Source organism: Dipodomys ordii, unplaced genomic scaffold, assembly GCF_000151885.1.
Source record: "Dipodomys ordii isolate 6190 unplaced genomic scaffold, Dord_2.0 Scaffold11, whole genome shotgun sequence".
In the NCBI taxonomy this organism is placed as follows: Eukaryota; Metazoa; Chordata; class Mammalia; order Rodentia; family Heteromyidae; genus Dipodomys; species Dipodomys ordii.
In genome coordinates, this window is record NW_012267227.1 from 14,470,892 (window position 1) to 14,496,524 (window position 25,633).

At 41.8% G+C, this 25,633-nt stretch overlaps 1 protein-coding gene across 1 annotated transcript in view; it reads right to left on the reverse strand.

Moving 5' to 3' along the window:
- Nucleotides 1-4,248: 4,248 nt before the first annotated feature.
- Nucleotides 4,249-25,633, reverse strand: part of Sqrdl (sulfide quinone reductase-like (yeast)) — a 42,524-nt gene continuing 21,139 nt past the window's right edge. The window contains exons 4-10 of the mRNA XM_013010296.1: nt 22,589-22,642; nt 18,985-19,179; nt 17,299-17,508; nt 12,200-12,383; nt 7,037-7,104; nt 6,075-6,253; nt 4,249-4,570 (exon numbers count right to left, since the gene is read on the reverse strand). Coding sequence (XP_012865750.1) covers nt 4,513-4,570; nt 6,075-6,253; nt 7,037-7,104; nt 12,200-12,383; nt 17,299-17,508; nt 18,985-19,179; nt 22,589-22,642 — 948 coding nt within the window. The 3' untranslated portion in view covers nt 4,249-4,512. The remainder of the gene's footprint in view (nt 4,571-6,074; nt 6,254-7,036; nt 7,105-12,199; nt 12,384-17,298; nt 17,509-18,984; nt 19,180-22,588; nt 22,643-25,633) is intronic.

Here is a 25,633-nt window from a genome sequence, read left to right on the forward strand (position 1 = left end):
TCTGATGGGGAGATCGGGGGTTACAGAAAGCCTTCATGAAGGTTTGAAAGCCATCACCTTTAGTTAGCTGACAGTCAGAAACTAGAGGGGTTACTCACTCACAGATGGGATCACCAGGAAAGACCAACACTACTTCTTGGGGAACAATAGAGAACGTAGGCCTACCATGTGGAGGTTCAAGCCAGAGAGAACACCCCGAACCAACCTGAAGACAGCTCTTGGTAAGTGCGGGAGCTTCCTGTCAATCCCAGCTCACAAAGGTTTCCCAGATCATTCTAGTTTCATCTGCTACAGTATTGACAACATCACAGAATTTACAAAACTCCTGAGTGCAAAACTTTTGCTCTTAAGTATAAAGAAAAAAAATAAGTAAAAGCTTAGACATAAGTAATAAAAAAAATAATAATCTTTAAAAATAAGTAAACTAGCATAATTTTTACTTCAAGAAAAATGTTCATCCTACCTACTGACCATACTCAGAAAGCCTCTCTGCCCCCCTGGAAATAAACCAGTAAGGTTTATTGGCCACAGACAGGTAAAAGGGGATGTATTTTTGTGAAGTTCCACCACACACACACACACACACACACACACACACACACACACACACTTGTCAAAGTGTGTGTGGAAAAGCCAGGCCCACAGGACAAATAGAAAAGGGAAGTGCGCCCTCGTGTGGCTATGGCCTGAAAGGTCACTTTCTAGCCACAGGACCTGCACAAGTGACTTCATCTTCAGTCCTCCATAAAACACAAATGTCCACTCTTACGGAGATCCTGAGGATTCAATAAGGAAATTTAAAGCCCCGGTCCCAGTTTATGCCTCAAAGTTCTTGATCAATTGTAACAACTAACATATTTTTTATCACGATTGTGATCATTTGGGCTGGACAGGCTCACCTAGCAGGAAATGGTTCTGCTTTTGACACCTCAGAATTTAACCAAAATGACGACATTTAACCTTGACTTTATTTTGTTCTCTATCGTTACCCTAACCTCACCTACTGAACACTTCAGCCCCACGTCTCATTTACTAGCTCATCACCCCTACAAGAGTAATTAGAAATCAGTGTTAATCAGCCTGTGACGACTTGGCCCATAAATGCCTCATAATTAAATATGAGGCTGGAGGAAAATAACAAGATCCTACCGTTGGATGCTTCTGTGCGGTGGTGAGCATGAGCCTGTGCACTGTCTCACTTACGTCCTCCTTTGTCTGAGGGATGTTTGCTGAATACTTCCAAAAAGAAGGCAGGAGGAGGGAACCTAGGCTGTGGGGCAGCACAAAATGTCATAAACTCAATGGGTTCATGCTATGGCTTGGAAGTGACCCCAGAGACCCATGTATTGCAGACTTGGGAGTCTAATGACCGGGGTCATCTTGAGATACTGTTGGGAGATGTTGGGACCTTCAAGAGGCTGAACCTAATAGAAGAAAGATAAATCACTGCAGGTGGGCCCTTGAAAAGGATACTGGCACCTCAGACCTATCCTTTCTCTCTCTGCTTCCCAGATACTAAGAGGTGAGCAGCTTACTCCATCACCTATCCCATAATATGCTGCCTTTACCATAGTCCCAAAGCAATGGAGCCAACTGATCATGGAACCATGAGCCAGAATAAAGTTTCTCTTTATAAGCTGATTGCCTCAAGTATTTTGTCATAGCAACAGCTGACTAATACACTTAAACAACTGAAATTTTTCTCATAGTTCTGGCTGTTAAAAGCCCAAGATCAAAGAATCTGCTTTATCAGACAATAGTAGAACTCTCTATCTCTGTCTCTCTCTCTGTCGCTGTCTCTATCTGTCTGTCTGTCTCTATCTGTGTCTGTCTGTCTGTCTGTCTCTCTCTCTCTCTCTCTCTCTTCCAGTTGTGGGGCTTGAACTCAGTTCTTGGGTGCTGTCCCTGAGTTCTTTCACTCAAGGCTTTGAGCCACAGTGCCGATCTTCTGGTGGTTAACTGCAGGTAAGAGTCTCATGGACTTTCCTGAGGGCTGGCTTTGAACCAAAATCCTCACATCTCAGTAGCTAAGATTACAGGTTTGAGCTAGGATTATAGGCATGAACCACCGGTGCCTCACCCGACCAAGTACTCTCTAATTGCATCCTCACATGCAGAGAATGAAAGCCCACTGTTGTGTCTTTTGTAGTAAGAATACTAATTACTGGATCAGGAACCTACCCTTGAAAGCTCACTTAATTACTTCTGCACGGACCCTATTTCTAAATACATGCATACTGGGGCTCAGGCTTTAACGTAAGAATAGGACACCAACATTCAGTGCATTCAATTGCTATGTTGTTTTCACAGCCAGTTTCAGTACCCACAATATTGCCTTTGCACCTAAGAACTATTAGAAGGCATCCCTAACTTAGATGAGCGATCTCTAATTAGGTGTAAGATGTCACAGTAGTGTGTAATGATGGATCTGTAAGCTGAATATTACCAAATGAGGGAAGCAAAGCTAATAACTCATCTTTATAGAGTGAAAAGGCCCACAAGTGAGATTCTTGGGTCTCTTCTCAGATACGAGGCTGGGGAAAGTTTTCTGCCACAATCTTGTCAAGCTTCAGAATATGATCTCTAGTCAACAGTAGGGAGCTTGGTCTGGGAAGAGATGGCGAGTCCTGACTGACCTGGTTATACTAGAGGTCTCAGCAGGTGCGGTCCCCATGCTCTTCTCCCACAGGTTCCCGCACGGGGACTAAGTAACATATCATCTTGTTAATGAAGCCTCCCCCGCTCTCTCCCATCTCCACCCTCTGTCTCCTACTGCCTCCCCTCCAATTTAATATTCTCACTGTTGCTTTGCTTCTTTCTTTCTCTCACTTTCTCTCTCCCTTCCACTATCCTCCTCCCACACCCACCTCTGGCATCCAAAAGACTGTGCCTGCCAACAGGGCCCCTGAGCCAAGAGATTGCCAATGTTTTCCAATTCCTAGAAGGTTTTCTTTAAACCTACCGAAGGAAGATTTACAACTGTGTTAGCCTGCGAGCTGGATATTCATCAGCCACAGCAAGAACTGTGAATCCCTGGTTTGGAATACCAATTTCTTTTTATGTCAAAAGTACTTTATGGCTCTTCTCTATGAATAAATCTGATTAAACCCCACTGGACCAGATGGCCATGACTCCACTCTACCATTGGCAGGGGTTTGGGAATCTAACCTCCCAATGGCCTCCCCTCCTGTCCAATATCCCTCTCTTCTGTACTTCTTCCTTCCAATGATGACACCACAATTCATCACAGTCACCCAAGCCTCGGAGTCATCCAACCTCCAAATCCCTATCCTCACTAGTCTTCCCTGTCTCCTCTACATTCAGCTCTGTCACAACAAAAATCCCATAACACATCCAAGGTCTGACCTCTAACTTTACAAGGCATTGTACAGCCTGTTAGACCTTTCACCTTGGTAGCATTTCTAAGTATAAAATATACACAGTTGTAAAATATCCATTTGGCTGAAACCAAATGCCTACCATCAACTGATTGGGAGAAAATTATTTTGAAGTGACTGCTGGACTTCAAATAAAACTACTTCCTGCAATATGCTGGTTCAGATCCATCTGGATTATGATGACCTAAATTGAGACCAAACTGAACAAATGCCACAAAATCAGAATTCCTCTAATCTGAGTCATTGTATATAAGTTCTCTGAGAAAATCCAATTTGCAAAAGGTTTAGTGGGACAAATGCCTGTGACAGAAAAGGAGGAGGAATAGGGAAAGGTAGCATAGCCCTTCAGACCCACATGCATCGAGGACCCCCGAAGGAGAGACTGCAGGAGGAGAATGGGGGAGGGAGACCTCAGACTCACTACAGTGCTGGCAGTTAGACTAAAAGGGATGCAGAGAGACAAAATTGCCCAGTAGAGGAATCCCATATCCTGCAAAACAAATGGGCACCAATGCCCCATGGAGTCGATCATGGGCTTGGAGAAACCATGACCTCCAGAGAAACAGGATGGAGAAGCCTAAAGGCAGCGTCTAGACTCTCAATCCAACCTACCGTGTCTAGCACTAGAACTTTTAAGCAGTCATGTTCTGGGTTTCCATCCACTGTGTTTAAAGCAATGTCGTCTCTGGAATTATTCTTTGCTGTGACTTAATTATGTGTATAAAGTTATATTTAGCTATGGAACACTCAGAGCAGATAACAAGTTAGTTAACCCACCAACACCAGCCTCTTCTCCTAAGTGTGTTAAGTTTTTGCTCCTACTGGTGAAGATTGAATTTTCTCATAGAAATCAATCAATGACAAACTTTTATTTGGAAAATAGAAGTCTATTATTTCATGATTTCATTATTTCAAGTCTATTATTTGATGATTTCCAAAAAGTCAAAGCCGTCTTGAGCTGCCCATACAGTGGCTGTTTAAAGTACTGAGGTCCTCAAATCCAGCAAGAAACTCCTTACAGGGTTAGGTTCTGAGTCCTTTGTGCCATTTGGGTCATTCAATGACTGGATTTAGGCCCAGAAGCCATCCAAAGAGAACCAGCATCGAGCCATTCTTAACTCATACCCAGATGAAACAACTTCCGCAGGAAGGCTGGTCCTCCCCAGTATCCCCTGCAAAAAATAACAGAAGTTATTGGAGACAAAAGAAACTAGGTGACTCCAACCAGCAAGATATTAAAGGCGAAGCCAGGAATTATACTAAGATTTGCTAGCAAGGTAGCAAGAGCCCATACAGCCTGCTTGCATCTTAGCTTGAACACTGACTCCTCCATGAATCCAGACCACTCAGCAAACCTGTAGAAAGCATCTGCCATGTTTAAATTGCTCCTTTCCTTCACTTGTTTATCAATTCCAGAGAGGTCAGAGATTCTCAGTTTCAGCTATTGGCATTCTGGACCAGGTACTTCTTTATTCTGATGGCTGTCCTGTGCACTGCAGTAAGTTTAGCACTATCTCTTGTTTCTGCTCACTAGATGCCAAGAGTTTCACTCCAATTGTAAGAACCAAAATGTCTCCAAATATTGCCAAGTGTCCTCTTGGGGGCAAAACTATCCTTGAGTGAGGAACACTGGCATAGATATCCTGAATCAATCAACCTCATGTAATTTATTTTTTTCTTTCTATCCTCTCTCTCTGTCTGTCTCTCTGTGTCTGTGTCTGTCTCTCTGTCTCTCTCTCGCCATCTCCCCGCCCCCTCTCAGTGATGATCCTGATGCTTAAACTCAGGGTCTGAGCTCTGTCCCTGAGCTTCTTTTTGCTCAAGGCTAATGCTCTCCCACTTGAGCCACAGTACCTCTTCCAGCTTTTTCTAAGTAGATAAGAGATAAGAGTCTCATAGACTTCTCTGCCTGGGCTAGCTTCAAACCAAGATTCTCAGATCTCAGCCTCCTGAGTAGCTAGGACTACAGGTGTAAGGCACACAGCACACAGCTAACTCATGTAATTTGAGTAGAAAGATCACTGTTTTGTTTTGTAACAAAGAGGAATTACTCACTTATATTACTCTATCTATACAGTGCCTACTATCACCTATCCCTGTATGTATCAGCTCAGCCTCCATCTTAGAAGGCAGGCAATATTACTTTCCTTACTTTCCTTTTGCAGAAAATGAAATGGAGAGAGCTGAAGTAAAGTAAAAGCATGATTCAGACACAGGTCAGATTCCAAAGCCTGCTTGTGGTTATTTCTATTTTTTTCCCTGAATAAAGTCAAAGCAACTATAAAATCACAGATGAGAAAGTACTTGATATGGGGAAAGTATGTATTTTATTATTAATAATATCTATCCAACAGCAAAAGAGAGCCAGAACATGCTAAACAGAAGACTTAATCACTGCTAATAATGAAAAGAAGAAGCTACATCCCTTGTACATGGTAGATTGCCACAACTTTTTCTTTACCCAGGGCAGCCCTCTTTCCTAAGTGTGACTGAGGCTTGGCATCCTTTCAGAGTGCCAGTCATCAACTCATAATAAAATAGCACATAATTGGAACCCATTAGCAAATGTTGCTTTAGGTGGAAGCTGGAAGGCTCCTGGAAACAATCACACCTGCACAACTTTGTGCAATGCAGTAAAAGGTGCATCCTCTACACCAGGACAGGTGACACACTCACCTGAGCATCACATTCCAATACAGGAAAGGCATCAGGTCAGCCTTCATGAAGAACATCGAAAGTCGCTCTTTGCTTTGATCGAAGGGGAAAGTTTCCATTGGCTGAGCTCTGTAGTCAAACTCCGCAAGAATCACACGGTTGTAGCCAGTCACCAGTGGACATGATGTGTAGCCATCATACTAAAATTGTAAGAAAGACTGAGCTGGGAAGAAGCTTTTGTCGTTGTTGTATACAGACAGTTCAGAATTTATTTTTTTCTGAAGTTATACTTTTTTTGCATATACTAACATTTTATACTTAAAAATTGTAAATTATGCCAGATACTGGTGGCTCACGCCTATAATCCTAGCTACTCGGTAGGCTGAGATCTGAGGATCGCGGTTCAAAACCAGCCTGGACAAGGAAAGTCCATGAGGCTCTCATCTCCAATTAACCATCAGAAAACCAGAAATGGCGCTATGGCTCAAGTGGTAGAGCACTAACCTTGAGCTGAAGAGCTCAAGGACAGCACCCAGACCCAGAGTTTAAGCCTCACACAGACAAAAAAAAAAAAAGATATAGATTATGTCAGCCAACCACAGTGGCTTACAGCTATAATCCTAGCTACTCAGGAGGCTGAGATCTGAGAATCATTATTCAAAATCAACACAGAGAGAGAAATGCTAGCTCTTATCCCCAATAAACCAGAAAAAATGCCAGAAATGGAGGTGTGTCTTGAGTAGTAGAACATCAGTCTTCAGCACAAAAGCCAAGGAATACTGCAATGCTCTGAGTTCACACACACACACACAAACACACACAAGAAAATATTAAAAAAAATTGTCATTAAAAAATGGCATAAAAGGCTAAAATCAAAATCCTCATATTGGATAAACTAGTGAAATTAGTTTCTACCAAAAACTGTGGGAGAACACTACCTTCACACAGCTTGGGAGGTGGTAATTCTTACTAGGCATACAAACCTTCTTCTTTGGTGTTTGATTCTTCATAATTTGAGAAATTGTTCTGTCGAGTATTCCTGACTGGGCAGCTATAAGAGAAATAGAAAAGTCAGAGAAAAAAAACAAAGCACATTTAGCTTCTCCATGAAAACAGATTTACAAACAACTTTGGTATAAACATGTAAGGAAGACTCCATTCCTCCATCCTTCCTCTAGATTGTAAGTAGAACAATACTCTTCTTACAACTTGAAGACCTGACTCCTAGGAGTACTTCAATTTATCAAAGGCCCACAAAAATGTTTCTCTTGGTTTGAATTGAAAGAGCCAACTCTCTCCAATAGGCTGTAAGATGGCCCTACCTCAACACATTTCCTGTCTTCTTGGGGACTGATGACATCAATTTGTCTGGGTTCCCAGTAGTTTAAGGTCATCCTGACATTTCTGTGTTACTGTTTGCAGGCAACCTAGGTTGGTGGCCTTAGATTTTCTTTCTTTTTTTTTTTTTTTTTTGTCATGGGTCTTGAACTCTGGGCCTGGATTCTGTCCCTCAGCTCTTCAGCTCAAGGTGAGCACTCTACCACTTGAGCCACAGCACCACTTCTGGTTTTCTGGTGGTTAACTGGAGTCTCACGAACTTTTCTGCCCAGGCTGGCTTTCAACCACAATCCTCAGGTCTCAGCCTTCTGAGTAGCTAGGATTACAGGTGCGAGTCATCTGCTCCCGGCTTAGATTTTCCAATCAGGCACAACACTGGGCTTGACTCTCTAAGACACTGCTCTGGTTGAAGCTGGACTAGACAGATATAGATATGTATCTACATTAGTCTTTCCATATTGCATATACTTACTTTTTTCAATGGCAGAGTGGAGACACTGTCTTTTTAATTATGAAAATGTTCAAACTTTGTCATTCTTGTTTCAACTATCCCATTACATGTGCTACTTGTTCTCAAAATATTTTTAGAGGGCTGGGAAGGTGGCTCAGAGGTAGAGTGCTTGCCTTGCATGCATGAGGCCCTGGGTTCGATTCCTCAGCACCACATAAGCAAACAGAAAAAAGCCGGAAGTGGTGCTGTGGCTCAAGTGGTAGAGCACTAGCCTTGAGCTGAAGAGCTGAGGGACAGCGCCCAGGCCCAGAGTTCAGGCCCCACGACCAGACCCAATATATATATATATATATATATATATATATATATTTTAGAGCAGACATCCTAACTACTCACCTGCAAGTATTCCTTGTGTACATCTCTGATGTTTAAAAAATGTTTATAATGCAAGCACATTTTCACATGGAAAAACATTAGCAAGAATTCCTGATATCAACTAATCCCAACCTTTGTTCAATTTTGACTAGTGAAGAGTATCCTTTTAAAGCTATAAGCAGTTTGTGGCTCTGGAGATAGATCTCTAGATCTACTTTTGAGAGAAAATAAGTTATTTTTATACTAAAAAGTGTTCATTCAAGAATAATCCCCAAAATCGGGGTCATAAAAGTTTTCCTGCAAAGAAAACTTTTAGGCCTTGTGGGTCAAGAGGCCTAAAACCAAAGATATTATATAACAAGAGTAAAAAAATCCATTAAAAAAATCTTATTGCTAGAATGCCAAGTATGATAATATTCTGTAATATAGTTTTACTAGTTCTCATTAATAGAATAAGGGAATCTTTATAGAATGAGGACAGTTTCTAGAATGAGAACTAGTCTCCTATCATTGAACTGATGATGAATATTAATCTGTAGAAAGCATTCTGTAGTCAGCTGCAAAAAAAAAAAAGGCAATATACTACATTTTAGCTTAACTTATAGTTGGCTGACACTCAAATCAGAAAAGCAATGAGGTTTATTTGTTTTTATTTTCTAGAATGAAGAAGCTCCAAAAAGTAAGGGATAGCTAGATCTGCTTACAACTATTAAATGACTGTCTTTTCTGTGGGCAAAGTAGTATCTCCAAAGATCATGCTTCCCTGGAGAAAATTTTATTCATCTTTGAGGCCACACAACTGAGGGATCTGCACTGAGAGCATCTGAGGAGGCCCCTGCCCAGGGCATCAAGGTCAATGGAAAAGGAAAGAAGCTGACCAGGGGCACCAATGCTGAGAGCGTAGGCCTGTGAGCCTAGGAAGCAGTCCTCAATGCCCCGCTTGAAAGTGTGCATGTGTACAAGCCAACATGAGTCATGTTTCTTTCCTGTGTGATAATCCTCTTCTATTATGCCCAGGCCTTCAGCAAACTCTGATAAATGCCACTTCCTGTCTTGGCTGTACTGTGGGCAATTAAGGGAAAATCCTGGCACAGAAACAAGCCAAGAAAGAAGCCTGAGCTACAGGAAAGCCACATTCAACACAGTAAGACAGGCTCTCACTCGCAGTTGCTTAGTAGTCTGGACAGAGGGTGGGAGGCAAGTAAACCCAAGGAGGGAAGTATGGAATAAGTGTGGGCGCTGCTTAAGAACACAACACAAATGTAGTAAGAAATGCAGATTTGTCTGGGGAAACCTAGAACAATAGCTATTTAGACATTAAAAATGAGTAAATAGATATCCACACATTGGAATGACAAAGAACGTTCTCTACAGTACTGTTTGAAATAAAATGAGTGCAAATGAAGTAAACTGAGAGTGGACTGTTTTAGTAATTCTGGGGCAATCATATAATAGACTAGATGCTGAAACACATTTGTAAAATACAGCAAGCATATGCTCTACATGGTTGGGGATGAGAGGCAGGTCTTGGAGCAAGACTTTTCACCTAACTTTTTGCTTAATCATATGGAATATTATCTATCTCAAACACTGAATGAAATGTTTGTTCACTGAAAGAGACTAAAAGCTGGATAAGCAGGGCCTCATAGCACAGGCATTTCTACCACAAAAATGCAGTAGGCTTACATTAAGTGAATATCAACTCAAATTACGGCATCTCACACTATTGTATATTACAAAGAGAAAAGGTGTCCTCTTCTGGGGGGGGGGGCGGAAGGGGGAAGGAGGAGACCGTGAACACCAATGATGAAATCCAGCTTTACCAAAGACAAGATAAATTTGATAGGACAAGCCCTGAGGTACTTCCATTGGAGGTATGTAAGTCTCAAGTATCAAAATTCTTGCTGAAACATTTAACTTAAATACGGCCATAAGAAAACATCTGGACAATTCTAAATTGTGAAATAACCTACAAAATAATACAACCTTGAGTTTTAAATGCCCATGTCTGTTAGACGTAGTGATAAATGCCTATACTTCTAGAACTCAGGAGAGAAAGGGAAGAAAATTCAGGATTCAAAACCAGCCTGGGATACATAAAGAGAACTTTTTCAACAAACAACAACAATACAAGACAAATATTATGAATGAAAAAATGGCAGTTTCATGAAATACCTGGTCTAGAATGAAAGAGACCAAAAACCAAGCATGATGGTTCAAGCCTGTAATTCCAACTACTCAGGAGGCTGAGATCGAAGGATCATGGTTTGCAGCCAGCTTAGGCAAAGGACAACAAGACCCTACCTCAAAGTCAAGCCTGATGTGGTGTTATACACTTGTCATCTCAAGTACTCCAAGAGGAGGAAGTAAGAAAACTAAGGACCCAGTTCAGCCCAAAGAAAAGCATGAGACCCTATCAAGAAAACAAACTAAAAGGAAAAATTACCGGCTGCATGGCTCCAGTGGTAGAATACTTGCCTAGCAAGTATGAGTCCCTAAATTCAATCCCCAGTTCTACATACATGTGCACACGCGCACGCACGCGTGCGCACACACACACACACACACACAGATTAGAGTCATAACCAATTTAGTGTGTGTTGTGTCAGGCTGGTGGATTTAAAGCCAGTGGGGTGCCACAAACAATGTTTTCAGGAAAATTCAAACTGGATAGTACTCGGGATGCTTTTTTTTTATGCAATGTTAAATGTCTTGGGCTTGATAGGGATCCTGCAGGAAAGGAAGGAAATGTCCTTTCTACCTCAGAGAAATAGGCTAAAAAGCTAAGTGAAACATTACTTTCATTCAATAACTCAGCCAAAAAGTACACAAAAAGTGATGGAGCAAATATCACAAGATATTAGCAATTGGTTAAGAGCCAAAAGACACATGTGTATTTCTTGTACTCTTTTCCAAGCTTTTCTTTGATTTGAGAGTTTTGAAATTAATAATGAAAACTACCAGCTGGGTGCCAATGGCTGATGCCCATAATCCTACCTACCCAGGAGGCTGAAAGATGAAGATCATGGTTCAAAGCTAGCCTAGACAGGGAAGTCCATGAGTCTCTTACATCCAATTAATCAAAATGTCAGAATTGGAGCTGTGGCTCAAATAGTAGAATATTGGCTCTAAGCAAAAAAAGGTCAAAGGATAGCACCCAGGCTCTGAGTTCAAGCCCCAAGACCATAACAAAAAAAAAGACTTTTAAAAAATGAAAATCTACTTCCAGTAGATTTCCAAGAAAAGTCTCTCTTAATGTTGAAATAGTGAAAGTAACATAATATGTCCTGCATGTATCTAACTCCCACAAAGCACAACACTACCCATCAGCAGGAAGGTCCACATTTCACAGCATCCAAAGACAATTCCTGTCTGCAGAGAACAGAATCTAAAAGGCAATTCTCCCCATCACTGCTAGTGCAGAACAGCAAGGTAAAGAATTTCGTTTTCCAGACTGAGATCTTAATCATGTCCAATCAGGCCATGCTCCACTGTATTTGTCTCAACAGAACAATTTTCTACTCTGCAAACTTCCATTGACTTGCATGCATTTTATGGAAAAACAAATGTTTCCCTTGTTTTTTTAGGTGTTTCAAGCCTAAGAAAAACAACCAACTTGCCTGGCACAAGGGCTATGAATACTAGCGACAAAAGCTTGGCATTGTGAAAAGTAGCAGAATTCCAGAGGGCTCGGTGAAATGCCCTCTTTCTGTTGCCCCTGCCCTGACACCAAGCCCTGGGGACCAGAAAAAGCAGACATGATCATGGGGGTGAGGAAAAGTATTCAAAAGGTAATTCTTCATACAATATTGGGTTCGTTGACAACTTGCTTCTGTCTCAGGCAGGTCAGAGTCATATTTGCCACAAAAGTTTTTTCCATTATTAATGGGATGTTGTTCATAACAAACTTTGGTTGCTGCTAGGATGGTACCTTAGGAAGATGTCAGTTCGAAAGAAAGGGAAGAGGAGCTGGGTGTCCTACCTACTGCAGCAGCAGTCTTCGACGTGGGGAGGTTGGTACAGTCCCCGATCCCAAACACATTCGGGTATTTCTTGTGCTGAAGAGTATCTTTGTCTACATCTACCCAGCCAGCAGCATCAGCCACAGGACTCCTCTTGAGGACGTCAGGAGAACTCATTGGTGGTGTGACATGAAGCATTTCATACTACACAAAAGAGCACCCAAATTTGTATCTTTTCAATATTCATATATCCTATAGCTTTTCCCACACCATTCTTACTCTATGTACTCAATTTTGGCTGCATGGAGCACTATGAAATTAGTGCTCAGACCCTGTCCAACACCTTACCTGGAGAATGGTGATAAACTAAACAGCTGTCAACCTCTGGGTTGACCCGATCTCCCTGAGCCCACGTGAGCTCCTAAGACAATGAGGACCTCGAAGCTTTACAGTAGAACTCACTAATAATCTGAAAGAATCCATTGATGTTTCTATTATTACTAAATTTAAAGGAGTGATATAGCTTGGTTCCTCTGTCTCTGATCCTTAGCTGCCAACTTGTAATGTCTGGTACTTCCCTTTTATTCCAGAAGGAGGTACTCAGAGTCTCTGGAACTTGTAAATGGCATGTAAGAGCTGGTAAGCAAGCAACATTTCCAAATATAGATCATCATTACAAAACACATAAAGAAAAGTGCCAAATCATCCATTTAAAATGAAAAAAATTTTTTTGCCAGTCTTGGGGGTTGAACTCAGGGCCTGGGCACTGTCCCCAAGCTTCTTTTTGTTCAAGGCTAGCACTCTACCACTTGAGCCAGAGCACCACTTCCAGCTTTTTCTGTTTATGTGGTACTGAAGAATCGAACCCAGGGCTTCATGCATGGTAGGCAAGCACTCTACCACTAAGCCACCTTCCCAGCCCTATAATGAACATGTTTTAAGGATGATATGAATGGGGTGTGACTCAAGTGGTAAAGCCTCTGCCTAGCAAGTGCAAGACCATGACTTCATGTGCCAGCAGAAAATGAAAATGAGAAGAAAACTATCTAGCGCTGTGGAGAAGTAGAAAAGGGGCTCAGTACCAGTTTTGCTAAGAAAAGCAGAGGGGAAAGGTATTTTTTTCCAGTCTTAAATTGTTCTTTTTAACTCCCATCTTCAGTCTGCAATCCAAACCCATTAATCAAAATCTCTGTTGGGGAGACCCAGACATCAGGGCATTTTAAAAGTGACTCCAACACAGAGAGGTTTGACAGCCACTGCTTGAAGGCCTTTGATGATCTTTTTCAAAATTCAGTTTTCGAGAGTGGAAATCAAAGAATATCTTCCTTGGAATTCTACAGTTCAAACCTCACAGAAAAGCAATAAGCATTCACTTATCCAAGTCTTACCTACAACCTCAACTATCCAGAAAACAACTGAGAACCAAAGGAAAAAGGAAACAAAGCACATAGTAATTCCCTGCACTCGAGCTAACACACACTTTGCTCACAAAAAGTATGTTCTAGACCCTCATTCACAGTCAATTCATTTTTACCTTACATACAATTTAACAAGTTCAGCTCTACAGTTTTCTAGCCAATAAAAAAGTAAAAACTGCAATTTAAAAGAAGCTAGAGGTGGGCTGGGAAGGGCTCAGTGGTAGAATGCTTGCTTCACATGTATAAGGCCCTGGGTTCGATTCCTTGGCACCACATAAGCAGAAAAAGCCAGAAGTGGTGCTGTGGCTCAAGTGGTAGAGTGCTAGTCTTGAGCTGAAGAGCTGAGGGACAGCGTGCAAGCCCAGAGTTCAGGCCCTATGACCAGCCCGCCCCCCCCCCGCCAAAAAAAAGAAGAAGAAGCAGAGCTGAAGGGACCTTTCCAAAGTCACAACTTCCTAGCAGGTGGAAAGGCCCACATAGAGGGGGGCTGGGAAGGTAGCTCAGTGGTAGAGTGCTTGCCTTGCATGCATGAGGCCCTGGGTTCAATTCCTCAGCAGCACATAAGCAGAAAAGCTGGAAGTGGCACTGTGGCTCAAGTGGTAGAGCGCTAGCCTAGAGCTGAAGATCTGAGGGACAGAGCCCAGGCCCAGAGCTCAGGCCCCATGACCGGCAAAAAAAAAACCACATAGAGGGGAAAAAAATCCTTTGTAAAATGATCACTAACATACAAATTCAGGATGATCAAATGTCACAGGAACACATGAGCCAGAAGGGGCTCCTACTAACCAAATTTGAGACAATTTGAATACCAACATTATTAAAGTATAATGTTACGGTATAATACACTTCTGGGAAAAAATTAAATTCATGAGTTCAAACCAGTTTCTAATTAATTTAACAGCAACAAAAAAATAGCAAAGAGTTAGTACTGACAAATGCCAAGTTCTAATGTTAAATGTGGGTATAATTGTAGAGCTAGAAAAATCACTTTGCAACTGCAATAGTAAGATTAGGTAAGAATCATGAATGGATGCCAAGTATATGGAGAGATTTTAAATAGTAGGATGTTTGTATGGTCTTAAAATATATCCCCCATGGACTTTTTTTATTAATGAGAGAAAATGAACCATATCTTGGACTATATCTTGACTAGTGATCAAAATGAACATCATCAACAGTGAACTAATGAACATTATATATGTACAAATGTGATTCCTAGAAGAACACATTACTTATGCAAATTGTCCAGTCTAGAAGTATAGCCTAAAACTAATCACTAGCAAATAGACAATCCCAAAATGAGGAACATTCTTTTTTTTAAGTGATGAAAGGACAGTTGTATAGTTACAAATGTCAATAAGATAGAAGAAAAAATAAAGTCTGTACAAACATCCCAGACTAAAGGAACCTAAAGAGATACCACAATTAAATGCACTTGTTGACTCTAGACTGCATCCTAAGTGGCGCTGTGGCTCAAGTGGTAGAGCACTCACCTTGAGCTGAAGAGCTGAGGGACAGCGCCCAGACCCAGAGTTCAAGCCCCATGACCGACCCAAAAAAAAAAAAAATTAAGCCGGGCACTGGTGGCTCACGCCTGTAATCCTAGCTACTCAGGAGGCTGAGATCTGAGGATCACGGTTCAAAGCCAGCCCGGGCAGGAGAGACCGTGAGACTCCTATCTCAGATAAACCACCAGAAAACCAGAAGTGGCGCTGTGGCTCAAGTGGTAGAGTGCTGGCCTTGAGCTGAAGAGCTGAGGGACAGCACCCAGGCCCAGAATTCAAGCCCCACAACCAAAAAAAAAAAAAAAATTAGATTGTAGCCTATACTGAAGAGGAGGAAATGACACAAATGTTGTTTAGTCAATCAACAAAATGGTATACAAACAATAAAATATTGTATATGTGCTGAATTAACTGAGCTGATAAATATTGTGGTTTTATAGGAAAATAACCATCTTTAAAAGTTTATCACAAAGTCGTTAGGAATAAAGATGAACAACGTTTGATGCATACAATTTCTCTTTGACAAAAATGGTAAGAATAGAAACATACATGAAAGCATATAAATAGAGAGACCAAATGATAAAGCTAAGCAAATTGTATGCAATTCTATATGTGAATCTAGGGTCTACTCAGTTTTCATTGTACTATTTCTCTAAGTTTGAGGTTATTTCTAAATATTTTAGTTAAGTATAGCCCTGAGTTAGTGACATTTTTAATGATATTTAATGGTGCTCCATTTAAGAAAGGAACGGTGTGTACAATCAATTTGAGAAAGAGCTTGAGCTAGAAAGTGTTAAATTTGACATTTTGATGTTTAGAAGGCTGATTTCCAGTTCACCTAAAATCTTTTTCTTAAATGCTTTATCCTTAAATGCTCAATGAATAAGATGTAGGAGTGTGATGCTTTCTCATTGCCAACACCATTGCCAGAATGGTGTAAAGAAGTATTCCTCTCCAGATGTCCTGCATTTTGTTCTTAATTGTCCTGCCTCTATAAAAGTACTATTCCCACTTCATGGAAGAAGAAACAGAGACATATAAAAGCCCAGCCCATACAACAAAGGTCAGATCTTTCCAAGGAAGGTATTGCTCTACCAGATCCTTATGAAAGACTTTCAGCAGGGCACCAGTGGCTCACACCTGTAATCCTAGCTACTCAGGAGGCTGAGATCTGAGGATCACGGTTCAAAGCCAGCCTGGGCAGGAAATCCTGTGAGACTCATCTCCAATAAACCACTAGAAAACCAGAAGTGGCACTGTGGCTCAAGCGATAGAGTGCCTGCCTTGAGCTGAAGAGTGCAGGGACATTGCCCAAGCCCAGAGTTCAAGCCCCATGACCAACAAAAAAAAGGAAGAAAGAGAGAGAAACAGAGACAGAGAGAGAGAGACAGAGAGAAAGGAAGGAAGGAAGGAAGGAAGGAAAGGAAGGAAGGAAGGGAAGGAGGGAAGGAAGGAAGGAAGGAAGGAAGGAAGGAAGGAAGGAAAGAAGGAAAGACAGACAGACAGACTTTCAAGGATTGCCTTTTATCATGGTTGAAAGATGTTCAAAGACAGCCTTGTCCAATGCCTCTGTGTCACAGGTGAAAGACACCTCTGGTTACTTTTTTCATTTGTTTAGTCAGTTGTGGGGCTTGAACTCTGTCTCTCACCTCTTCAGCTCAAGGAGAGCGCTCTACACTTGAGTCACAGTGCCATTTCCAGTTTTCTGGTGGTTAACTGCAGATGAAGAGTCTCACAGACTTTCCTGCTTGGGCTGGCTTTGAACACTGATCCTCAGATCTCAGCCTCCTCAGTAGCTAGGATTACAGGTATGAGCCACTGGCACCCGACAGCCTCTGGTTACTCTTGAGCTCCCCATAGTGTTGCTTCTTGCTTACAAGCACAAGTTGAGACAATCACCAGATCCTGCTTTTGAAGAGTCTTCCTTCAACTCCCTAGGCAATAACGAAGTATGTTCATTGTGAAGTATGTTTAGCTTCCTGCATAAGCATGTGAGCCCCCCTCGCCTCCCCCTTCCATCTTGCTCTCCCCCACACATTTTGGTCTACCATCTCACCCAATCACTGCCCTCAGGTGCTCACTGCAACCAGCCTTTCTCAGGAAGCAATGGTCGTGGTCGGAGAAGTGGTACCACAGCGTCTACAGCCCAGTGTAGCAGACTAAGCCTCAGGCAGAGAGTTTTACTGTGACACTCACTGAAATCACTTGGGTCTCTCCAGGTTTGTCCAGGTTCTCAAAAACAGCCTCTTGCTTATCAGCTCGAACTTCGATGAGGTTTTGCTTGAAGTTAACAGTGATGTTCCTCTCTTGGATAATCTCCTGAAGGGCATCTGCATACTTCTTAACCCCAAAAATTACTCCCAGAGAACTATTGAAGATGATATTGGCTTTGGATCGCTTCCCAGTCTGAGCAAAAGGAAAGAAGAAAACAACTACCACCAGAGCAATATGCCAGCCATCTCCTTTTTAACCCAGGTACAAATTAAGACACCTGTCCCCCAGAAGACCTTGCCAGCAATTTGCATTGCTGGCAGTGGGTACTTTGTAGCCCACTATGGTGCGGTGATGTGTGTATCGGTCCAATGCCTCCTTATTTGGAGATGGAAATGGCCATTGCTTAGTCAAAGGCGAAAGGTGAAGACTAAGTCTATGTTAAGAAAGATTAGACCGCCAACTGTTTATTCATAGACTTGTTCACCCAATAAATATTTAATGAGGCCTAGAGCTGGTCAGATTCTATTCTAGGCACTGGTGAAGTTCCTGTCCCCTTGGTGTTTGTTCTCGTGTTTGGAACTGGCTAGTATTCTCCCACATGCTAAGACGCTGTGGCACCTGAGAGAACCTTCCTCTCCAGCCATTGAAGACTCGGGAGAAACGAATTATACCAAGGGAATTAATGCTCAGAATGCAAGAAACAGCCGGTCTTCCACTCTTTACTTTATTCTGTTCCTTTTAGGCCTTGCTTGCCTGAATCTCAACATGAGAAGTCTTAAAATGTTTGTGTTAGTCCCCTGTCCCCTGAATCCAGAACTTTTCTCAGAGTCAGAAATGATCACTAAAATTGTCTCCTCAATCACCACCCGACAGGGCTGTTGTGATTTACAGAACTCCAGTGAGGTGTTGGAGCTGCCTGGCCACAACCATCCATTTAACAATTCTTCAGTTTCATCTTTCTCGCCGTTTCTCCCCTTTACAGAATCACAGGCTCCTTCAAGCCCTAGCAGCGTCTCTGGTCAAACAAGGATTTGATAAACAAAATGCCACATCTTAAGACAAGGGAAGGTAAAATCTCACCGCAAGTGGACCTTGTCTGCAGACACAGGCAGTTTGGGGAAAGTTGAGCAGAAAGTGCCTTGTGAAAAATGGCTGCCCTAAAGCTCTCTTTCCATAGAGCTTTGAAGTTCCATGTCAACACTGTGTCTACGTTTCAAACTGGCATTTTGCCTGTATTTGCGTGTGTGTGTGTGTGTGTGTGTGTGTGTGTCATAACCAAGAAAATATATGTGACCTTGAACTTGATTGGAAGCAGTTAAGGATAGTATTGTATATAAAAGTATACAACGAGCAATTAATTATCTAACTATAAAGTATTTAAACACTCTCCAACATATCCCCCCAGCAGATTTTTAGTGTATCTTTAAAAACTATGTCACAGGGACTATTTAATAACATGCAATACATTTAAAATTCTCTTGTACATTATGATTGTGACCATATTTTTTTAAACTGTAGAAGGACATTTCAAATTGATGACAGCAGCTTTATTAAAGGAGACACCTAACGTATGCAATATAATAAAAATTTAGAAAAAAAAAAGCATCTGTGATAGGGATGTCAATGAACTTCTATGTGGCCTCACACTATCCTAGAGAGGAGGCTTACCTTCCTGAAGTAGGCCTCTGCTAAATACATGATCTTCTGGGGGGCTCCAGCACACTTCACGGGGGTATTTGGGAAGGTAAAGACGGCATTGCCCTCTTTGAAGTCCTGCAGAGCTTTCCAGGTCTTCTCTACAGTTTTAACTGAATAATTAGACCCTATTTTGGGATGAGCAAAACCTTCAGGTAGGCCTTTAATCTGCAACCAAGCACAGAGAAAACTTTTTTAAGCAACAGCACAGATGCCTTTCTTTGCCAAATATCCCCACGTTATTATTTCTCCCCGGAACTCACACAAAATGGAACAGGCAGGAGAATAAGAGTTCTGTCAAGCTGCTGAACGGGCCCAGTCCACAAAGATCTCTCCCCACCCATTCCCCACCCGCTCCGTGGCCTTGAGGCTGTGATTCAAGTCAAGTTCCCTCCACCTTCAGAGTAAAGGCAAGGTGTCAATCACACTTCCTTTTAGGAGAACTATCTGCCTTACTTGGAAGGAAGAGGATAGGCTAAACCAAGAGCCACTCGTTTATACTGCCAATAATACCAAAACAAACTACTCTCTATCAGGTTGTACCAGATCCAAGCTCTTGGTAAGTGCAGTAAAGTCAGGTAATTAAAAGCATGGACTTTGGAGTCTCACAGAGCTAGCTTGTATCCTGGCTTTTCTACCTAATACTGTTGCGACTAGAAGGAATTATCTATTATTTCTAATCCAATAAGTCTCTAATTGTGGCTACCAGACCAACAACAGTTCCACTTGGAAACTTGCTAGAAATGCATATTTCCAAGCATCACCCTCAATCTACTGAATCAGAAACTGTATGTAGGTTCAGAAATTGCCCTACAGCTGGGCGCCAGTGACTCATGCATGTAATCCTAGTTACTTGAGGATTGGGAGGATTTGAAGCTAGTTTAGATTGGGAGGATTGCTGTTCAAGGCCAGCCCAGACAGCAAAGTGCCCAATACCCTTTCTCAACCAACAGCTGGACATGGTAGAATATACCTGACATCCTAGCTACAATGAGAAGACTAAAATAGGTAGATTGAAGCCCCGATGCATACCAAGTAGGAAGTCAGACCATATTTCAAAAATAACCAGCACAAAAAAGGCTGGAGGCCTGACCCAGTGGTAGAGTGCCTAGCAAGTACAAGGCCCTGAGTTCACACCCCAGGACCAAGGAAGGAAGGAAGGAAAGAAGGAAGGAAGGAGGAAGGGAGGGAGAGAGAGAGGTTTCCTCCTGTTGACTGACACACACTGATAATTTGAGAATATCCGGAAAATGGGGATAAAATAATGAACTTCATAGGACAGGAGCAAATGAGACTTAGGTAAAGGGCTTGGGAAAATGATGTATGATCACAGTAAGAACTCTATGTTAATTACAGCCAGTAAGATTAACTAGACACTTATGCTAAATGTTAGAAGATGCAGAGAACATAATGAAGATGTCACAAGTCAAATTAAATGTAAGCACCAATTCTCAGCAAGAGCAGGTTCAACTCTAACATCAAGAAACAATTATCCGGGGTGGGAGTGTGGCTTAGTGGTAGAGTGCTTGCCTAGTATACATGAAACCCTGGGTTTAATTCCTCAGTACCACATAAACAGAAAAAAACAGAAGTGGTACTGTGGCTCAGATAGTATAGTGCTAGCCTCGAAGAAAAGGAGCTCAGGGCCCAGGCTGGCAAAAGAAAGGAAAGAAAGAAGGGAGAGGGAGGACAGAAGGGAGGACAGGAGGGAGGGAGTTAAAGGAGTTAGGAACTTTATTACCACCGTGCGCAGGGACTGCTTCCTACCACCAGGAAAGTAAGAGAAAGGGTATGGTGTGTTTTTATAGAGGTAGGTTACATAGAGTTACATAGACAAGCCATGCAAGGCTGGTTTGACACATTTTCATTGGTTATGTTCACATGACCTTTAAATTCATTTGTTCTTTATGGTAAATATCATATGTAATAATTTGCATATTATTTAATAATTTAATCATTTGCGTGGGACCACTCGGTGGTGGTCTTTAATTGGTGATCTTAAGGCCCTGTTACTGAGGCAAGCCAGCAAGGTTACAGAAGCAACACATAGCAAAAACATAGCCTTGAGTTCCACGAGCACAGGCAAAACATAATCTTGACTTGGTCAGCATGACCAATACTATCAATGCTATTGACACTATTACAGAAATGATTTTTATCATAAGCTCCTGGCTAATACAGCCACCCAGTGCAGCTGGTAGTAGGCCTCAAGGTTGGCAGTAGCCTTCTGCAAAGCTCCCAGCGTGGTAAACCTGAGTGAGGGAGAGATGTTCTTTTGGTTTTTAGCAAGGATGGAAAAAGAGGCTAAAGCTGACCAGTAGTTAGCCTTTGCTTGAGGTTTTTCTTTACCTAGGGGTTTTATCCTTTATCAATAATTTTGTTCTGGTTTCTGATTTTACATTTTTGTTCTCATGGACATCCTTCTTTTCCAAAGGAAAAGGGATTCAGGGGAGAGAATAAATTTCCAATAGCAGGAAGAACTGAGGCCAGACAATAGGAGGAACTTTCTGCCAGTAAATAGCAACTCAGACATTACAGGGAGGATACTTGAACCTCCCAAAAGCACTTGTGGTTGGCGCCTTTCTCTATCTGAACATTCACATAACACAACCCCAGATACGTCACACTCACCTGGACATGTCATGAATCATGCTTTCTGTACTTAATCTTACGTCAAAGGCCTTTCCTGGGCCTTTTCTGGGATCACATTGCCGCAGTTTGTGAGCTGGTTAGCCCTGTGCTTTATATGCTCAACTACTGACCTACTGTCCCCCAACAAACTTTTGGACATCATAACTACTGGCTTGCTCCATTGAGTTTACAAAAATAAACCTGAAACTCACCGCTGACAACTGGCATTTGGTCCAAGCTCACAGAAAAGAGATCTGAGGCATGTCTATGGCAGTATTTATTCTATATTTGTTCACTACTAGAAAACTCAGAAATTATATGATAAAACTCAGTTGTCCTTCCAGTGTCTGACAAGCTAACTACTTAAGAATTCCTAATCTAGCAGGGTGCTGGTGGCTCACGCCTGTAATCCTAGCTACTCAGGAGGCTGAGATCTGAGGATCATGGTTCAAAAACAGAAAATCAGAAATGGTGCTGTGGCTCAAGTGGTAGAGTGCTTGCGTTGAGCTGAAGAGCTGAGGGACAGCACCCAGCCCAGAGTTCAAGCCCCATAACTAACATAACTGAACATATACATACATACATACATACATACAGTCTTAATCTTTAATACAACCAACTCAGTTCAATGTAGAAAGGTGAATTTTCTATTAGTGCATAAAGACCTGTTGTTGTGCATGGACATGTTGAATTCCAATTCAAGTTTAAAGCTAAATGTTGCTACTATCAATGGAATTTTAGAAAAGACTTGTATATATGTGTATGTATGTGTATATATATATATATATATATATATATATACCACAAAAGGACTGCTGAGAAATAAAGCTAGGAGAGGATTTTTTAAAAACACTTTCTTGTCAGAATGAATGTATAGCAACCAAATGCAGTGTCTGATCTTGGCAAAAATAGGCCAATGTAACATATGAACCACTTTATACAGTACCTTCTCATAGTCCAGCTGGATTCCAAGAGCAATAATAAGATATTTGTAGGAGATCTGCAACACAAAAAGATGTTGTTTTTAGACCAGGATTTAAAAGCAACACTTCCAGGACTGACAGTGGCCCCAGATGTGTGTCAATAGTGCCATGCACCTATGCTTCAATGTGAATGTCTTGGGGAGGAGGGTAGTGGGCAGGGCAAGCGGGAGGGATGAATGCTCCAGTTGGCCATCCTACCCCATTTTCTATGGTCTCACAAGTGCTCAGTACTCACAAATACTATGTAACCAGTCCCCTCTCCAAAGGCTTAGGGTGCTTGCCTATTTTTGTTTATATAGTGGAGAGTAATAAAAAAGATGTGATTATTTGTGCAATAAACTTTTTTTATATTGAAAGGTGGGAAAATGAACTTCTAATGTTAAAAGACAGTCAACTAAATAAGGCATGGTGACACATGCCTGTAATCTCAGCACTCAGGGAATGGGGATGGCTAAAGCAGGAGGATCAGGAGAAGAGTTTAATGTCAACCCAGGCTAAATGATGAAAAACTGTCTCAAAATGAAACAAGCAAATGAACAACAACAAAAACAAAACTCACAAGATAAGCTGGCAAGGTGGTTCATGCCTATGATCCACTCAGAAAACCAGAAGTGGTACTGTAGCTCATGGGTTAAAGTGCTAGCCTTGAGCTGAAGAGCTGAGGGACAATGCCCAGGCCCAGAGTTCAAGCCCCGTGACCGACAAAAAAAAGAAAAAGAAAAAAATGGATATGGTAGCATATTCTATCATCTCAGTTATGTAGGAAGCATATATAGAAAGATAATTAAACTGACATGTTAAATTGAAACTCCTTTGAACAACTAAAAGACAATTAAATAAAGTCTGAGATAGATTGATAACTAGCTAGCTAGCTAGCTAGCTAGCCAGATAGATAGATAGATAGATAGATTCATACATACATACATAGATAACAAGCAAAAAGGACTCAGAGAGTAGAGCACCTGCCTAGCAAACACATGGACTTGAGTTGGAAAAGAGGCTGTAAAATAAAAGAATAAGCCTTAAAAACTAATGATGAAGAATGATTACAATACAACTCAGGAGCCCAGTAAGGAGAAATAGGTACTGTTTACCATGCTGTTGTACTGAAGGGGGAAGCAGAGCCAGAAAGTTGAGCAAATCCCAGGTGAAGAGAGAGGACTCCAAGACATGAGAGTGTTCGGTCCACCTAGGGAGTGAGGGAAGCAAGTCACGGGAGAGACCTGATCCTAGCAGCCAGGAGTTTCAGCTCCAAGGACACAAGGCTTTCTGCAACTCACTTTCACCATGGGCCCTTCCGGAAGCTCCCTTAGCTATCCTTCCCCCAATATGGAACATTCCTAGAGTATAAAGTCACATCTTATTCCTTATATTCCAAGATGCTATCATAGTTGTAGATTGAAGTGAGGATTCAGTAATGTGCATTGGATAAAAGGATGGGCAATTTCAGATTATAAAAAAATACAATTTCTCAAAATGGATAGATAATAAACACATCTTTATCTGGACACTCTGCCTATCCACAGAGAACTGGTGCCTTGAAACATTCAGCTCCATAGGGAAGTAGGCCCAATGCATAGAGGACTGAATGGTGTGCAGGCCTGTGGATGGGTATGGATGGGGAAGAGGGGTCTGAGGATGAGGATCTAGAGGTGGCAGCAATGCTGTCAATGAAAAGAGCTTCTGATTTGTGCAAATTGCAGTGGGTTTTTTTGGTTTTGTTTTTTGGTCAGTCATGGGGCTTGAACTCTGGGCCTGGGTGCTTTCCCTGTGCTCTTCAACTCGAGGCCAGTGCTCTACCGCGTGAGCCACAGGGCCACTTCTGGTTTTCTAGTGGTTTATTGGAGATAAAGAGTCTCACAGAGTTTCCTGCCTGGGCTGGCTTTGAACCATGATCCTCAAATCTCATCCTCCTGAGTAGCTAGGATTACAGGTGTGAGCCACTGGCGCCCTGCTATTGGCTATTGCAGTGGTTTTATCAGAGTATAACACTAGGTGCTAAACACAGACAAGCTTAAGATTGTGGTGGGGAAGCCAGAAAGGAAACAAGCCCTAGATGGCAAGAGAACTAAAGAAAAGCCTCAACCTTCTCACTGAGTTCAACTTTCTAGTCAGATAACCTAAGTCCTAGGAATTGCAAACACTGTAGACAAGATTTTTGAGCAAGTGAAGACATCAGGGCAGACTTAGACAGACAGCTGAAAGACAGTCAATGTGAGACAGACAGGATGCAAAGAGGAATCCTGACAATAAGAAGCTAACAAATAGGTTTTGCTGCTGATTCCTTGCAAAATCCTAAGCTCAGCGACTAACTGGATGTTTCAGTGATCTAGAAAAAAAAATGAGCTTCAACAAGATGCTTATCAGAAATGATAAGCCTGCTTTCAATCAGGGATCAAGAACTGTGCCGTCAAATAGCAGGTACTCAAGGTTTCCTTTTATATGCATTCTTTTAAAAACAATAATGCTATTTCTTGAGCATTTGTCTTGTGCAAGGCAGTGTGTTATGTGTTTCCCATCACTTAATGATCAAAACAACCTAGGTAAGTGTTACATTTACAAATGAAGAAATTGAGATATGGCTGCTCACAAATACTTTCTGGGTACTTTCTATGTGTTAGGTTCTGAGTATGCCAGATAAATAAGATAGACATAATTCTTACCTACACTAGTAGAAAAGATAATATTTTCAGATAATCACAGCCTGGCACCAGTGGCTCACAACCAAAATCCTAGATACACAGGAAATAGATCTGACAGCCAGGGCAGACAAATCTCTGACACTCTTATCTCCCGTTAATCAGCAAAGATCCAGAAGTGGAGGCGTGGCTCAAGGAGAGTGCCCGCCGAGATTAAAAAAGCCAAGCAAGAGCTTGAGCCCTGAATTCAAGCCCTAGTACAGGCACAAATATATATCATACAAATGATTGCAGTAGGCTGAGGTAGCTTGACAAAGTAGAACCTGATCAAGCCTGGTGGGTCAAAGGCTTGGCTCAATTATTAAATAT